This window comes from Pan paniscus, chromosome 15, assembly GCF_029289425.2.
Source record: "Pan paniscus chromosome 15, NHGRI_mPanPan1-v2.0_pri, whole genome shotgun sequence".
In the NCBI taxonomy this organism is placed as follows: Eukaryota; Metazoa; Chordata; class Mammalia; order Primates; family Hominidae; genus Pan; species Pan paniscus.
The window spans coordinates 36,160,569-36,179,128 of NC_073264.2; the positions used below are offsets into that span (position 1 = coordinate 36,160,569).

Consider the following 18,560-nt stretch of genomic DNA (forward strand, 5'->3'; position numbering starts at 1 on the left):
TAGATTCTAGGACCTAGACAATCTAGTCCTAGCCAGGTCAGCCCAGACTCTAAGAACATTGCAGCCAACCACAGAATTGTAAGAGTAATGTTTACTGATTTAGGCCACTAACTTTTAGGGGCGGTTTGTTATACAGCAAAGGTAACTACTACAACCACCATATAAATATAGCTATTTTTTTTCCAGTTTTACAGATTAGGAAAGAAGATTCCCAAAACTAGCAAGTCAGTTTGGCCCCAAAGACTCTTTCTACTATATCAAGCCATCTTTGCGTGCCATTCTCTGAGGTTTTAGGCTCTGGTGGTTTTATCCTACAACCCTTATTTAACCCTTTCCTTTGTACCAGGAGACAGTATACTATGGTCCATGGCCAAATCCAGCTCATCACCTTTGCAAGCTAAGAATGGTTTAAACAATTATTACCTGAAAAACAAACCAAGAGAACAGTAGCTATAAAAATATAAAATACTTAGGAATAAATTTAACCAAAGAGGTGAAAGACTTGCACACTGAAAACTACTAAAACACTGATGAAAGAAATTGAAGACACAAATGGAAACATATTCTGTGTTCATGAATTCGAAGAGTTAATATTGTTAAAATGTCCATCCTACCCAAAACAACTTACAGACTCAATGCAATCCCTATCAAAATTCCAAAATTGGCTGGATGTAGTGGCTCAAGCCTGTAATCCCAGCACTTTGGGAGGCTGAGACAGGAGGATCACGTGAGCCCAGGAGTTTGAGACCAGCCTGGGCAACACAGGGAGACCCTGTTTCTACAAAAAAAAAATTAAAAATTAGCCAGGTGTGGTGGCATAAGCCTACAGTCCCAGCCACTCGGGAGGATAACCTGAGCCCAGAAGTTCGAGGTTACAGAGAGCTACTACATTCTAGCCTGGGCAACAGAGTGTGACCCTGTCTACACACACACACACACACACACACACACACACACAAAATCCAACATTATTTTTCATAAAAATAGAAAAATAATCCTAAAATTCATATGGTTAAAACATTTTAAATGGTTCAAAATAAAAATCAGAAGACTATTTTGTGATATGTAAAATAATACGCAACAAATTTGTGTTCCTTAATATTTTTGGAATACAGCCATATTCATTCATTTATCTATTATATATGACTACTTTTGCATTATAATAGCAGAGTTGGATAGTTGTGACAAAGACCATATGGACCACAAAGCCTATGATATTTACTATTTGAACCTTTGTGTTTTTAAAATGTGCCAACTCCTGCTCGGAATTATTTAGAGCATATGTTTTTAATTTTAAAAGATTTTGCTCAGCCTTTAATGATGAGTAGTTTTGTATTTTTTCATACTTTTACTACTCTTTTCATTTTATTTAAAATTATTTTACACGTGTTATTTCTCTTAATTCTTCTTTAACTTTTTCTTTTTTTTTTTTTTGGAGGGGAAGAGGGGCTTTCCAGCAAAAACTGGAAAGCCTGCTAGACAATTCTAAAAGAGCTGTAACACTTCTCTCCTTTATCTTTGGATGACCTCTGAATTTGTCTAAGAAAGACAATCCCAATTTTTAAACTAATTCTGATGCATACGTCAAATGAATTCCACTTGCATTCAATAAATACTACAAGCCTCCCAGGCAGCATGGAAAACAAATGACAGTTTTACCTTGTCCTCAAAATTATTTCAAGTTTATCTATGAGAAAAGTTTTTTATTAAAAACTGGGATCTTGGCTGGGCGCAGTGGCTCACGCCTGTAATCCCAACACTTTGGGAGGCCGAGGTGGGTGGATCACGAGGTCAAGAGATCGAGACCACCCTGGCTAACATGGTGAAAAACACCGTCTCTACTAAAAATACAAAAATTAGCAGGGCGTGGTGGCGTGTGCCTGTAGTCCCAGCTACTTGGGAGGCTGAGGCAGGAGAATCACTTGAACCCAGGAGACGGGGGTTGCAGTGAGCCGAGATCGTGCCACTGCACTACAGCCTGGCGACAGAGCAAGACTCTGTCTCAAAAAAAAAAAAAAAAAAGAAAAGAAAACTTTGATCTTATATGGCCCAACAGGAATGGATCATGATGGAGGCAGAAAAAGATGTAGGAGAGATTATTTTATCCAGAAGAGCCTCTAATTCCTCAGATCTGAAACTGTAGTAACCATGTAGATATGAAATCCCCAATGGGGATTTAAGGTCAGAAGTAGCTATACAGTCTCACCTCTTTCATGTGATGAGCCTATTATAATATTTGCCTGCCACTGATAACTAAGAACTTCAGAACCATTACTATTCTACTTCACCACCCTGCTGCTAATCAATTCTGAAAGACACAAAATAAAGCCAACGCTGAATATCCTTTCACATTAGAAAGGAGGTGAATCTCAATTTACTTGCCACTCCCCATTTTAATCATCTTTCTTAAATAAGATCTCCACAGTAATGACCGTAAGTCCTGGTGGAGACTCAGCTGACTGCATATGGCATCAGTGTAAAGAATAAAGAAAATGCCATAAAAACTAACCACTCTCACCCCCAGCATTTACCAAGGACTTTCTTATGAGGCATTAGACAGATGCTCCTGATAGCCACTACAATTTGGAAGCCCTTAGAACACTGAAGAAATTTGTATGGTAAGTCTAAACTTCATTGAACTATTTTGTGAAGCATAAAGCAGTTGAGTCCATGCAGAAACATTTACAACATAGCTTTATATGCTATTTGAATTAAATGTTTAGAAACAGAATCATTTTCCATTTTCATTTGTTTTTGTGACTATGTATGAATTTTTAACGTATAAAAAAAGGGTTTCCCAGAAATGACTTCCCAATTTATACTATTATGCATAAGGGTTCTAAATGTTAACTGTTCAACTTGCAATGACAATCCAGGAGCCAATTAGGTTGGATGGTCTCTGGTACATACAGCAAACCTAACGATATATACCTAAAAAAGATAGTTCTACTCTAACTTAGATTCCAGAGAAAGAACAGTTATCCCTACCTGTGTAACAAACCTGCACATCCTGCACACGTACCTCAGAACTTAAAAAAAAATTAAAAATATAATAATTTTTAAAAAAGAACAGTTATCCCAAGTAACCCTTTTTTAAGAAATTAAAAATTGTATCATCAGCCGGGCATGGTGGCTCACACCTGTAATCCCAGCACTTTGGGAGGCTGAAGTGGGTGTATCACCTGAGGTCAGGAGTTCAAGACCAGCCTGGCCAACATGGTGAAACCCCATCTCTACTAAAAATACGAAAATTGGCTTGACACGGTGGCGCATGCCTGTAATCCCAGCTATTTGGGAGGCTGAGGCACGAGAATGGCTTGAACCCAGGAGTTAGAGGTTTGCAGTGAGCCGATATCCAGACTGCGTGACAGAGCGAGACTAGTCTTAAAAAAAAAAAAAAATTGTATCAACATATTAGGGTCATCAGGGTTTACTGAAAACAATGCTGAGATGTTGCTTAAGACTTTTTTGTCCTGGAACTAGCAATTTTTATCTTACGAATTCAGTAGTATATACAGAAGGAGCAGGATTGAGGAAAAAAAAAGGTAGTGTAAGCTGACCAAATGAAAGCTTTCTTTCTGAAAAAGAACTACAATAAATTTAATGTGTTGCTAAAAATCTATACTATCTTTGAGCCGAAATAAGAAGTCCCCCTCCTGTAATCCTTTCTGCTAATCTATATTTTTTTCTTCATATTTCTATTCAACCCTTTCTCAAAAACTTCTACTTGATTAATCCCACATGTACCCAATCACTGGCATCCAAGCATGCATATTTAAATCAAAATAACTGTATTTGTTTCTCGCTTGAATCTTTTATGTTCATCTTACCGCATCAAAATATTTAGCAGCTCTCTTTTGTCCTGAACATTAATGCATTTTATGATTCATTAACAGCATTTAATTTAGGCTAGCAATATAAAAGTACCCAAAGATAAAAAATCAATTTTCTCATTTTTAATTCTAATATACCCTGAGTACTTAACACTCTGTATCATAGGTTTGTGTGCAAATTTTCTCTCTCTTTTTTGAGATAGTGTCTCGCTCTGTCACCCAGGCTGCAGTGCAGTGGCACAATCTTGGCTCACTGCAACCTCTGCTTCCTGGGCTCTAGCAATCTTCCCACCTCAGTCTCCCAAGTACCTGGCACTACAGGCACGCACTACCAAGCCCAGCTAATTTTTGTATTGTTTTTATAGAGGCGCGGTTTTGTCATGTTGCTCAGGCTGGTCTTGAACTCCTGAGCCCAAGACATCCACCCACCTTGGCCTCCCAAAGTGCTAGGATTACAGGCATGAGTCATTGCACCCAGCTAATTTTCTTTTACTTCATCTAAATTGCTTAAAGCATTCTACCAATGCAACATAGAAAGTCCACAGGAATATACTTTAATGGCTGAATAGTTAAGAGCCCTAATTGGTTTATTACCACTTGAGGCCTAAATTGATATCAGCTTATAAGATTAAAAATAACTAAGGCCAGGTGTGGTGGCTCGTGCCTGTAATCCCAGAACTTTGAGAGGCCAAGGCAGGAGGACCACCTGAGGTCAGGAGTTCGAGACCAGCCTGACCAACATGGGGAAACCTTGTCTCTACTAATACAAAAATTAGCCAGGCATGGTGGCAGGCGCCTGTAATCCCAGATACTCAGGAGGCTGAGGCAGGAGAATCACTTGAACCCAGGAGGCGGAGTTGCAGTGAGCCAAAATCGCGCCACTCCAGCCTGGGCGACAGAGCGGGACTCTGTCTCAAAAAATAATAATTATATAATTTTCATTTTACAAGGCAGTTCTAAAAACAATACTGAACCATAGTCTCATGCTCACTTTGGCAGCACATATATTGAACAATAATCTGTTATGTTTCTTGACTTGATAACATTTTATACATTTTAAATCCAAATACTACGGGGATAATATTTGGGGAAACCTAGCTATAAATGAAACTCTGATGCAAATCCAATTCGGCCATTTTACTGATTTAACCTATATTAGGGAAAAAGTCTGTTAGTCAAAGCTGAAAGAAAAGGCAGCTTATTATCTTCAAAGAGAGAACTCACACCAGGCTAGCAAAAGAAACTTTATCCGTCCTCAGAAAAAGGCAATATTACAAGTAAGCTTTTTAGGAACAGTTTAACCAGTTCATGTAAAACCGATCAGAAACAGCACACGTGGCTAGGTGTGGTGGCTCACACTTATAATCCCAGCACTTTCAGGAGGCTGAGGCAGATCGCACAAGGCCGGTTGAAGACTAGGCTGAGAAACATAGGGAGACTATCTATAAACAATTTTTAAAATTAGCCAGGTGTGGTGGCACATGCCTATAGTCCCAGCTACTCGGGAGGCTGAAGCAGAAGGATTGCTTGAGCCTAGAAGTTCAAAGCTGCAGTGAGCTATGATCGCTGCATTCCAGACTAGGTGACAGAGTGAGACTGTCTCTCAAAAGAGGGGAAAAAGAAGACAAAAAGGCACACATCTGTGTGTTCTGATACGAGAAGACATCCAAACCATTACTAAGTGAAAAAGCTGCTTGCTAATTTTTTATGTTAGTATAGTATAGAAAAAACGGTTGAGAAATATGCACTAAATTTCTGATAGTGGTTATCTCTCAATGGAATATTTGGAAAATGAACTCCAGGTTTTCATCTTTTGCATTTTTCTCTGATACATGAATCTTTTACTTTAATAGAAAAAAAAAATTTTTTTCTATTATTATTATTAAAATTTATTAAAATAAATTTTAAAAAATTTATAAACTTTACTTCTGATGAGTGGAGCAAATCACATTTGAAAGTTCTGGGTCACTCATTATGATTATGAGGACTGAAATGAAAGCATCTAGCCCACTGCCTAGCATACAGGAAAAGCTCAATAAATGTTAGTGTACTTCCAGTTCTGCAATGTGTTCTAATGCAACCAAGTTTTATACCAACCCGCCAGTAGAGTTTTTTAACTGCTGCTTATTCCAGCTTCTCCTTTGCTATTAGGTCCCACTTTTGCTGCTGTCAGTATACCCACCTTTAGAAGTACCTTCTACCACATATTGCTTCAAATCTGCCACAAACTCCTTCAGCTCCCAGAACATCTTAACTGTGCCTCTTTTATAGCAACTTATTCTCTTTCAGTTATTCATAAACCTTTATTAGCTCCTTCAAACTTTGAGTGTCTACACAGAAAAATACTTGTATTCATTTTTGTATCCCCCATCAGAGCCCTACTATGACAGTCACTCAAATATCTGTACGCACAAATAGACATAAGCTATCCCTGTGACCAAAAAAAAAAAGGTCAGGCCGGGCATAGTGGCTCACGCCTGTAATCCCAGCACTTTGGGAGGCTGAGGCTGGCACTGCTTGAGCCCAGGAGTTTGAGACCAGCCTGGGCGACATGGCGATACCCCATCTCCACAAAAGATACAAAAATTATCCAGGTGTGGTGGAATGGGCCTGTAGTCCCAGCTACTTCGGAGGCTGAGGTGGGAGAATTGCCTGAGCCCAGGAAATGGAAATTGCAGTGACCTGAGATCCCCCCACTGCACTCCAGCCTGGGCAACAGGGCAAGACCCTGTCTCAAAAACAAATGAACAAACAAAAAGTTCAAAGAGGATCCCAAAACAACTTGGGACAGTTTAACACTAATGTTTTAATTTTAATATAGGACTTAGGTCAATAGGCTCTTGAATAGTTTTTATAGTCTAGTCAGAGGTAAAGCACATGGATGAACACTGTGGCAGTTACTTTCCTATCCAGTTTTAGATTTTCAGCTTACTTTTATGTCTAAAGTTGTATTCCAAAGAATTTGAACTATTAAGTAGTCTGTACGCTAGCTAAATAGAAGATTATGTACTACAATATTACAGAGGTTCCTTAAGGGTAGTGCTGACTCTCCAAGTAGTCAAAATTTTAGAATCTCTGCCACTTCTCTGTAGCAAGTATCTTTTCTCTTGCACACACTCAACTTTCTCCCAGATGGAATTAGTATGTATTCCATAGCCATTACTGTGGTTGCAAAATGTAGACTTTCACAGACCCGGAAGATATCTACGTTTTGACAGATACATAGATTCCTTCCAGACCCAAAGAACGATAGGTAGAACTGGTGAAGTAGAAGAGGATAAAGGTGGAAATTATGCAGAAAAACAGCTACCTATCCACAAATTAACCATTTTGATATCTACTTCAAAGACTACATCAACATGCCAATTCTTATTTAAAAAGAGATGCTTGTAAAAAGGTCCGAAATGGCTAGGTACAGTGGCTCATGCCTGTAAATCCCAGCACCCTGAGAGACCGATGCTGGTAGATCACTTGAGGCCAGGAGTTCAAGACCATCTTGGCCAACGTAGCGAAATCCCATCTCTGCTAAAAACATAAAAATTAGCCAGGCATGGTTGCAGGCGCCTGTAGTCCCAGCTACTTAGGAGGCTGAGGCACAATAATCGCTTAAACCCAGGAGATGAAGGTTGTGGTGAGCTGTGATTACACCACTGCACTCTACCCTGGGCAACAGAGTGGGACTCCAGCTCAAAAAAAAAAAAAAAAAAAAAAAAAAAAGTCTGAAAATGGGTTGCCCAAAGCCCACTTTAATTTTAAAAATTACCAAATTTATGATTATAGTTTGACTCAATTTTTCAGATTCTCTCAAACTCTAATTCTATCTTTGGACTGAATGATGACTACACAATGAGTCCAAAATGTTCCTTTGTTGTATGATTTCCACATCTTTTTTCCTGATTTAATTCTCCAGTTCCAGGGGAGGGGACAGAAGATGGGTGAATCATCCAAGTATTTGAGTTCCAGTTCACCATTCTTCCAGCGTTTCGTTAAACAATGATTGTGTTTGCTCAAAAAAAAAAGACAATGAGAACAAGGCACAGTGGCCCATGCCTGTAGTCCAAGCTACTCAGGAGGCTAAGGTGGGAGGGAGGATCCCTTGAGCCCAAGAGGCCATCTGGGCAACATAGTGAAGTAAAAAAAAAAGGAAATAATACTTAGATGCCTTAAAATCTGTTTGCATGGTGTTCTTAGAAGACCACATAGGCCGGGCGCGGTGGCTCACGCCTGTAATCCCAGCACTTTGGGAGGCTGAGGCGGGCGGATCACGAGGTCAGGAGATGGAGATCATCCTGGCTAACATGGTGAAACCCTGTCTCTACTAAAAATACAAAAAATTAGCCGGGCGTGGTGGCGGGTGCCTGTAGTCCCAGTTACTCGGGAGGCTGGGGCAGGAGAATGGCGTGAACCCGGGAGATGGAGCTTGCAGTGAGCTGAGATCGCACCACTGCACTACAGCCTGGGCGACAGAGCTAGACTCCGTCTCAAAGAAAAAAAAAAAGACCACATAAAAATGTGGGATGATCATCTTAAAAAACAAACAAAAAACTATGTCTATCCACTATATAGAAATTGTTAACTTTTGGAGTTTCCTTCCAGTTACAATAGGGGAATTTGATTCCAAGTTGTAATGGCAAAGATAGCTATTGCAGCCCTTACATCACCACTGGCATGTCTCAAAAAGTGAAATAAAATCAGCAGGGCGCAATGGCTCATGCCTGTAATCCCAGCACTTTGGAAGGCTAAGGCGGACAGATCACATGGGGCCAGGAGTTCGAGACCAGCCTGGGCAACATAATGAAACTGTCTCTACTGAAAATACAAAAATTAGCTGGGCATGGTGGCACGCACGCCTGTATTCCCAGCTACTTGGGAGGCTGGGGCATGAGAATGGCCTGAGCCTGGGAGTCGGAAGTCGCGGGGAGCCAAGATTGCACCACTACACTCCAGCCTGGGTGACAGACCGAGACTCTGTCTCAAAAAAAATAAAATAAAGTGCATGTTCCCCAGTGAAGACACTGAAATATTAATAAGACATCTACATGAATGGCAACATTCTATAATATAGCTTTTAAAAAAAATCAGATTTATTACATCATTTCATCCTGAGAAGCAACCCTATAAGGCGGGGGGTTCATTTAATACGTGAAAAAAGACTAAAGTTCACAGAATTTAAACTACTTGTTCAAAGCCATACAGCTAATCATAAATGGCAGAACAAAAACCAAGAGCACAGTGAAAGAAATGATTTTGTAAATCAGCCCTCCTTGAATCTAAATCCTGTCTACTACCTGTGTTAAGACTGGAAGGAAAGCTCCATGACTTGGTTTTTTGTTCACTGCTCTATTTCCAGCATCTAGAACAGTGCAAGCATACAGATGATCAATAAATACATGTTGAACAATTACAAAAAAAAAATCACTTCTTTTGATCTGTTTCCTCATCTGTAAATGGAAATATTAAGTTCTTGCCTCCCATCTACTGATATAATATAGACACAAAACATCTGGTAAGTATTTAAGAACAGACTCAACTTCCAATTTAGTGTTCCTGTCACAAGACTTCTCCTGTAGGCTCTAAGGAAGTAGCAGAGAACAAATGTCAGTGCATTTGGCAGGCAAGCTAGGTGGTAATCAGGGTGTGGAGGAGAGTTGAACAACTAAATAATAACTAAATCATGCTTTCTTTCCCCTATCTTTGCCAAGTAGTCAGCTATTCTCTTTACTACTCTGTCACAACAATAACAAAGGATCTTTTAAAATAATCTGTTACCTGATTGCTTCTTTGAAAGCATAAAGTCTTGGTGGAGAGGAGGAAGCACCTAAGCTATACTTGTAAAGATGCAAAAAAGACAAGGGGAGGTCAGGTGCAGTGATTCACGCCTGTAATCCCAGCACTTTGGGAGGCCGAGGCAGGTGAATCATTTAAGGTCAGGAGTTTGAGACCAACCTGGCCAATGTGGTGAAACTCTGCCTTTACTAAAAATACAAAAAAATTAGCCAGGCGTGGTGGCACACGCCTGTAATCTCAGCTACTCGGGAGGCTATGGCAGGAGAATTGCTTGAACCCAGGAGACAGAGGTTGCAGTTAGCTGAGATGGTGCCACTGCACTCCAGCCAGGGCGACAGAGCAAGACCCCATCTCAAAGATAAAAGACAAGGGGAGATAGTTAAAAGTAAATGAGACAATAAGAAAAGAATATTGAAGCGAGCAGATGTGAGTACCTATACCAACTAATTCAACACAAGAATGGTCTCTATCTCATTTCTCTGTAATTCTGCAGTCCCTTTACTGGAAATCTAGGAGATAAGTGATGTTAAATAACTTGCCAAAAAGTTATACAGGTAGTAAGTATGTGGTGAAGGCACAATTCAAACCAAAGGAAATCTAGTCAATTTAGGCAAGTTTATATCTTAAAGTTATTTTAACTGAAATTTAAGTGAAAGGGATAGAGAGAGAGAAGGATATATGATGCGGAACTCAGGATCTAAAGTTAAAATTGTGGGCTGGGCGCGGTGGCTCACATCTGTAATTCCAGCATTTTGGGAGGCCAAGACGGGTGGATCACTTGAGGTCAGGAGTTCGAGACCAGCCTGGCCAACATGGCAACTCCCTGTCTAAAAATACAAAAATTAGCCAGTCATGGTGGTGGATGCCTGTAATCCCAGCTACTCAGGAGGCTAAGGCATGAAATTCGCTTGAACCCAGGACGCAGAATTTGCAGTGAGCCGAGGTTGCGCTACTGCACTCCAGCCTGGGCGACAGAGTGAGACTCCATCTCAAAATAAAATAAAATAAAATGTTAAAATTACAAGTCATCTTTGAAGTTTAATCATAACATAAAATTTAACTTTCAATAGAAAATTAAAGTCAATAGAAAAAAAAATTAACTACCACATAAGCCTCAAGTCAACAGCAGTATTATTCCCCCAGTAAAATGCTACCATATTCTATAGCAATTCAAAATGTATACAATACACACATACATACATATACATTTTCATTTTAATCTCGCAAAAACCCAAAAGGATGTCATTTGTCCAACAAAGTCTAACTCCAAATCCTGCCCTTCGCTATCACTACCTCCCTCCCATAAAACTTTTCTCAAACTATAAACAAAAAGCAGAGATAAAGGTATCCTATTAAAACCAAGTGTTGGCTCGGCACAGTGGCTCATGCCTGTAATCCCAGCACTTTGGGAGGCTGAGGTTGGCGGATCACCTGAGGTCAGGAGTTCGAGACTAGCCCTGCCAAGATGGCAAAACCCCATCTCTACTAATGATACAAAATTAGCTGGGCTTGGTGGTGCGGGCCTGTAATCCCAGCTACTCAGGAGGCTGGGGCACAAGTATCGCTCGAACCCAGTAGGCGGAGGTTGCAGTGAGCTGAGATCGCGCCACTGCACTCCAGCCTGGGCGACAGAGTGTAACTACGTCTCAAATAATAATAATAATAATATAATAATACCAAGTGTTAAGTTTAGCCTAATGCTGCTTCCTTATATATTTTAAGTTCAGCCTAAAGGTTTCTCTGTACGTGGTTAACTATAATCTAACTGGGTGTATACACAGACTATAACCTACTCTTGTAACAAGTAGCTAAGTCTCAGCCAATCACAGCAGCCATACTTCAACCACTCACAGGCAGCAAACTGTTCAAACCGTGTTCAAATAAGGCAAACGACAAGCTGCAACCAATCTGGCTATTTCTGTACCTCACTTCCATTTTCTGTATGTCTCTTTTCTTTTTCTGTTCATAAATCCTCTTCAACCATACAGCAGCACCAGAGTCACTCTGAACCTATTTCTGGTTCAGGGGGCTGCCTGATTTGCTAATTGTTCTTTCGTCAGTTAAGCTCTGTTAAATTTAATTTGTCTTAAGTTTTTAACACAAGTGGAGAATGCATGGATGTTTATTGTATTTTTATTCTTTATTTCTTAATTATTTGTTACATATATTTAAAATGTCTTGGGCCAGGCATGGTGGCTCACATCTGTAATCTCAACATTTTGGAAAACCAAGGCTAGCAGACTGCTTGAGCCCAGGAGTTCGAGACCAGCCTGGGCAACATGGCGAAACCCTGTCTCTACAAAATACAGAAAAATTAAAAGGTAGCTGGGTGTGGTGGCACACATCTGTGGTCCCAGCTACTCAGGAGGCTAAGGTGGGAGGATCACCCAAGCCCAGGAGGTCAAGGCTGCAGTGAGCCGTGATCACGCCACTGCACTCCAGCCTCAGTGACAAGAGTGAGAAACTATCTCAAAAAATAAATAAATAAGTAAAGGGCTTTTTACCCTTATTGCACACTTAAGAAAAAGAACAAAAAATGGAACAGAAACATACTTGTAGCAGTATAACAAAGAGCTTAATATGCCTAGTATTTAATATAAATCTCCCACAAACATACTAATAACAAGCCAAAAGAAAAATGAGCAAAGGATTGGAACAAGCAAGCTAAACACTGAGATATCATCCAATCTGGCAAAGGTTAAAAGACTTATTCAGTGTTAGTTAAGTGTGGGGAACCTAGGCCTAGCCTCAATGCCACACTGAACTTGGAAGCTCTTGAGTTACCTTATTCACAACTTTAATATTTAGCAAGTCTGCATGTTTGTCTCTCTCTTAACTGAACTCAAGAGCATCTTTTTTTTTTTTTTTTTTTGAGACCAGATCTTACTGTCACCTAGGCTGCAGCACAGTGGCACAATCATAGCTCACTGCAGCCTAGAATTCCTGGGCTCAAGTGATCCTCCTGTTTCAGCCTCCTGAGTAGCTAGGACTACAGGCACATGCCATCATGCCTGGCTTTTTCATTTTTTAATTTTTGTAGAGACAGGGTCTCACCGTGTTGCCTAGGCTGCTTAGAGCATCTTAATTCTTTCCAAAACCCCAATATACCCAGCCCAGTATCTAGCCTGTAAGAAGCAATTATGAGGCCGGGTGCGGTGGCTCATACCTTTAGTCGCAGCACTTTGAAAGGCTGAGATGGGTGGATCACCTGAGGTCAGGAGTTCAAGACCAGCCTGGTCAACATAGTGAAACCCCATCTCTACTAAAAATGCAAAAATTAGCTGGGTGTGGTGGCGGGCGCCTGTAATCCCAGCTACTCGGGAGGCTGAGGCAGGAGAATCACCTGAACTCGGGAGGCAGAGGTTGCTGTGAGCCAAGATTGCGTCACTGCACTCTAGCCTGGGGCAGTGAGAACGAAACTCGGTCTCAAAAAAAAAAAAAGTCACTTATGAGTAACACAAATATGTCCATGAAACACAAAATCAGAGCAATCAGAAAATAACAAGGCCTGATTTGAGTGCAAAGATGGCTAAACTGATACATTACTTTCTGAGGCTTCTGCATCTTTTTTCTTCTTTTTTTTTTTTTTTGAGACAGAGTCTCACTGTGTCACCCAGGCTGGAGTGCAGTGGCGCAATCTCGGCTCACTGCAAGCTCCGCCTCCCAGGTTCACATCATTCTCCTGCCTCAGCCTCCTGAGTAGCTGGGACTACAGATGCCTGCCACTACGCCTGGCTAACTTTTTGTATTTTTAGTAGAGATGGGGTTTCACCATGTTAGCCAGGATGGTCTCGATCTCTTGACCTCATGATCTGCCCGCCTTGGCCTCCCAAAGTGCTGGGATTACAGGCGTGAGCCACAACGCACCCAGTCTTTTCTTCATTTTAGAGATAGGGTCTTGCTGTGTCACCCTAGCTGGAGTGTAGTTGGCATGATCATGTAGTCGGCTCACTTGCATTCCTGGGCTCAACTGATCCTCCTGCCCAAGTATAGACATGAGCTAAGGGACAATAGGCATGAGCTAAGCTTCTCCATCTTACCATCCACTAAAGGCAAAAAATTGAGATCATCCATGATTTCATCATCCATGATTTCTCCTTTCCCACACATTCCCCTGCCCAAACCAGCATCCATCCAATCCATGAATAAATCGTGTTAGTTCTCCACCCAAAATATCCTGAATCCATCCAATTCTCTCCATTTGTACTGCTGCCATCTGATTCAAAGTTCTTATCTGCACTAGAAAGCCTGTTGTAGTAGCCTCCAAACTGGTTCCAGGATTTCCATGCTTGACCTCCTTTCAATCATTTCACCAAACAGCAGCCAGAGCAATATTTTAAATTATTTCCACTTCAGGCCTTTCCCTCTGTCTAGAGAGTTCTTGACATGTTTGGTTCCTTCTCCTTCATTCTGTTCTCAGAGTTAATGTCACTTCCTCCACAGCAACATTCTCTGACCACCCTAGCTCAAGTGCCAACCACTTCCTCCCCTCACTCTCTACCATACCACTGCCTTCAAAGCACTTCTATTTGAAATTTGTTTTGCATTATTTATACTTCAACAAATACCTGCTCTGCTCACATACTATGTGCCATTTTAAGTGCTAGCAATACAGCGAACAAAAATTCCTGAGCTCATGGAGCTTACATTCTGGTGGAGGAAACCACCAACAAACAAAATAAATAAAGAAAATATGTTAATAGTGCCAAGGTGAACAAAAAACAAAGCATGGAAGAGAAATATAAAATGTTGAGGCGATGACTGAACTGTATCCTCGAAAATGGTTAAGATGACTAATTTTATGTTGTGTATTTTTCCACAATTAAAAAAAAATTTTTTTTTGAGACAGACTCGTGCTTTGTTGCCCAGACTGGAGTGCAGTGGCGTGATCTCGGTTCACTGCAACTTCCACCTCCTGGGTTCAAGCAATTCTGCCTCAGCCTCCTGAGTAGCTGGAATTATAGGCACATACCTGTAATTGACTATTGACTACTCCCTTGTCAATAGTGCTCACAGCAAGTTACAGAGAAGACAAAACACCCAGCTAATTTTTGTATTTTTTGTAGAGATGGGGTTTTGCCATGTTGACCAGGCTGGTCTCGAACTGCTGACCTCAGGTGATCCACCTGCCTTAGCCTCCCAAAGTGCTGAGATTACAGGCTTGAGCCACCACACCTGGCCCACAATTTAAAAAATTATCAAGAATGTTTTAAAAGTTGGGGCGAGGGTGGGGAGGCAAAAAATAAATAAATTTTAAAATAAAATAAAATAATTAAAAGTTGGGGCGAGGGTGGGGAGGCAAAAAATAAATTTTAAAATAATAAAATAATTAAAAGTTGGGGCAAGAAAATGCTAAATTTCAGATAGGACAGAAGGCTTCAATGAAAGTGATATGGAGGAAGACATGAAGAAGTAAAAGAACTCACCACGTTGATATCTGGGGAAATAAATTCCAGACAAAGAGAAGAGTAATGCAAAGGCCCTGAGGCAGGGATCATGCCTGGCATATTTGAGAAGCAGCAAGTATGTCTGGCTTTGTGAGTCGGGGAGCCATTAATCCATAACACCTAAATCAGTGTCTGGTATAAAAAAGGAACTCAAATATATGACTACTGTATAGCAGCAAGACTGGTATAGGTACATCCCTTTAAAAGGTAAATTATGTTGTTATTTCACACTTCATAGGACAGTGTGGTTGATTTATAAGATCCACAGAAAAGGCCAGGCGCAGTGGCTCACATCTATAACCCTAGCACTTTGGGAAGCCGAGGTGGGATTATTGTTTGAGCTTAGGAGCAACATAGCCAGACCTCATCTATACTAAAAGTTAAAAAAATAAATAAATCAGCCAGGTGTGGTGGCACATGCCTATAGTCCCAGCTACTCAGGAGGCTGAGGCAGGATGACTGCTTGAGGCTGAGAGATTGAGGCTGCAGTGAGTTCTGATTGTACCACTGCACAGTCTGGGCAACAGGGCCAGACCCTGTCAAAAAAAAAAAAAAAATCCATAGAAAAACAACAGCGTAACTTAATTTTAAAAGGGAAAGAGGTTTTCAGTTATTTCTAAATACTTTTCCTGATGATTTTCTGCTATTGGTTGAAAAAATTTAATTACTTAGCTTAAAAACTTACTAGATTATCCACTGGCATCTTGAGACCCCTTTTCTACTTAACTCTTAACTGAGCCTCCTTTAAATCATGATTTTCCTATGATTCATCATCCCCAATTAATCTTTTTCATATGCCACCTCTTAGTATTTTGTTTTTACTATTCTTACCTTACTTACTACTCCCTTGTCAATGGTGCTCACAGCAAGTTACAGAGAAGACAAACAAAATAGCTTTGTAAAAGATGCCAACCTTAAGGATATATTAGTAAAATATACATATGAATTCTAATTCGTGCTGTCTCCAGTCTTTGGAGGAGTTGAGGAGTTGGGGAGTCTCTAGTCTCAAGTTCCACAACCTCCACCCTCCCCAAACGCCCCAACCCTACGGTACTTATAATCTAAGTGATCATGGGAACAAAGGACCTAAGGAGTGGATCTAATAACTGTAACCATTCTTAGTTTTTAGATAAAAATAACTAATAAAGTACTGTTCTCTTGTTCTTACAAGCACATTTCAGATTAACCCAATTCTATGCTTAATTATTTAAATGCATTAGGACAAGAGTTCCATAGTTTTTTGTTTTTGTTTTTGTTTTTTAACAGAGTACATTCAGAATGTTGTACTTAAGGGAGGAAAACTTCAGGCACAATCACCAATTACGAATGGCCAATATAGGCTGGGCTTGGTAGCTCAGCCTGTAATCCCAGCACTTTGGGAGGCCAAGGCAGGTGGATTACTTGAGTTCATGAGTTTGAGAACTGCTGGGGCAACATGGTGAAACCCCGTCTCTACAAAAAATACAAAAATGAGTTGGACATGGTGGAATGCACCTGTAGTCCCAGCTACTCAGGAGGCTGAGGTGGGAGGATGGCTTGAGCCTGGGAGGTAGAGGTTGTAGTGAGCTGAGATGGAGCCACTGCACTCTAGCCTGGGCAACAGAGCCAGACCTCATCTATACCAAAAGTTAAAAAAAAAAAAAAAAAAAAAGCAAAAAAAAACCAAACAAACCCAGAGCCAGACCTTGTCTCACACAATAAAAAGAATAGCCAATATATTAAGAAATTAAGCCTTAGGCCAAGCGCAGTGGCTTACACCTGTAATCCCAGCACTTTGAGAGGCCAAGGCGGGTGGATCACCTGAGGACAGGAGTTCAAGACCAGCCTGATGAAGTCCCGTCTCTACTAAAAATACAAAAATTAGCTGGGTGTGGTGGTGGGTGCCTGTAATCCCAGCTACTCAGGAGGCTGAGGCATAAGAATCACTTGAACCTGGGAGGTTGAGGTTACAGTGAACTGAGATCTTGCCATTGCACTCCAGCCTGGGCAACAAGAGCGGAACTCCGTCTCAAAAAAAAAAAAAGAACTTAATTACTTGCCAAAAATCAAACCCAAATAAATTATATCTTAATATAAACACATTTGGTTGCTTGGCTTTTTAAGATTCAAGTAGAGTAGCACCTAACAATTAAAATGGATTATATTAATTTGTTAAGACATTAATTCTAACATTACATACAAACTTATAATGATAATAAGATAATAGTAACAACATAAATAACTTTTGGCTTCTAAAGTTTAAAATCCAGAAAAAAAAAATTTGTATTCAGGTCAATAATGGGGGCAGGGCATCCAAAAAACAGTTAATACCTAAAGTCAAGAGGCTACAAGAGGTTTTAATGCATATAAAGTTTATTATTATAAATGTCAGTGACTAGCCAATCACAAAGCTTCAGACTTGAGGAAAACATTGATAATTTTTCATTTATTGCCATAGATTGTGTCATTTTCAATGTTCATATAAAAATCCACTTTATTTCTGAAGAGCTCGGTGAAAGGGAAGAGCACTAACCCTGCATTTGTATACTACAGAAAGGAGAAGTGTATTGTATGTGAGTTACAGCTCAATAAAGCAGTGTGAGAAAGTATGAAAGAAGGAGAACTTAGTGGAGTATATAAAACTCAATCCTGGTTTTGTTAAATAAAACACTAAAACCAATAAATAAATACTGGCATATTTAAACTATTAGGTGACATAATGAGGACACAGTAGATACCATTAGCTAAAGATTTCTACTCCTAAAGATGGAACTTCCATATAATAGAACTTTATTATACAGTAAATTAAAGAGAAGGAAGGTGGCTTATGTAACAAAGGACTAACCTTCAAGATCTTTTAAGTGAAAAGGGATCTAGAGTACATATGTTCTTTTGCATTAAAAAGGGAAGGAATTTGTGCATGTTTGTTACATAAGACACATGTTATATATACACATACAGACGCATGCACGTATATGTTTTTGGTGGCATATATATAAATTAGCTTTGGAAAGATATACAAGGAACAGCTAACACCGGGGCTATCTGTGGGTTAACAGAATAGCTAGAGCATAGTAAAAGGGAAGATTTCCTTAGGTCACCACTTTGTGTGTTTTGGATTTTGAGCAATGTGAATATAAACTTACCAAGAGGAAAAATTAAAAGTACTTTACCTTGCACCATTGTTCCTAATGACTTCCACAGTTTCTTCGACAAAATATCGATCCTTGACATATGCAAAGATATCATCACAAATTTCATGTAAGCGCGAACGATGGGTAAGGCTGGTCAAGTATAAAACTGGAATAATTAGTGGTTCTGGAAAACTCTGAAGATTCTGTCTTGCTTTTTTTTCTGATTCAAGTGCTTCCTGATACGTCAGTCCAGGTCTACCCGTCACAGCACAACTCCACACAAGGCTGTTGCACAGAATGGTTCGTTCAAAAAAGTCACTGATTAAAAAACAAAAACAAAAACAAAAGCCCATTACCTATCATTTCACAAATTTTACATT

The 18,560-nt window shown here is 40.0% G+C and overlaps 1 protein-coding gene and 1 non-coding gene across 8 annotated transcripts in view; both read right to left on the reverse strand.

The window, feature by feature from the left end:
- Positions 1 to 18,560, reverse strand: part of BAZ1A (bromodomain adjacent to zinc finger domain 1A) — a 223,060-nt gene that overhangs the window by 89,864 nt on the left and 114,636 nt on the right. For all 7 annotated transcript variants that reach the window (XR_004666142.4, XM_034937427.4, XM_063596184.1 and 4 more), the window contains one exon: positions 18,220 to 18,498. Coding sequence is in view for 6 of the 7 variants with exons in the window: in XM_034937427.4 (XP_034793318.1) it covers positions 18,220 to 18,498 (279 nt within the window). In the remaining variant the exon portion in view is untranslated. The remainder of the gene's footprint in view (positions 1 to 18,219; positions 18,499 to 18,560) is intronic.
- Positions 1,445 to 1,505, reverse strand: LOC112437037 (U7 small nuclear RNA). Its single transcript, XR_003025708.1, has one exon. It is a non-coding gene; the product is annotated as a U7 small nuclear RNA (small nuclear RNA).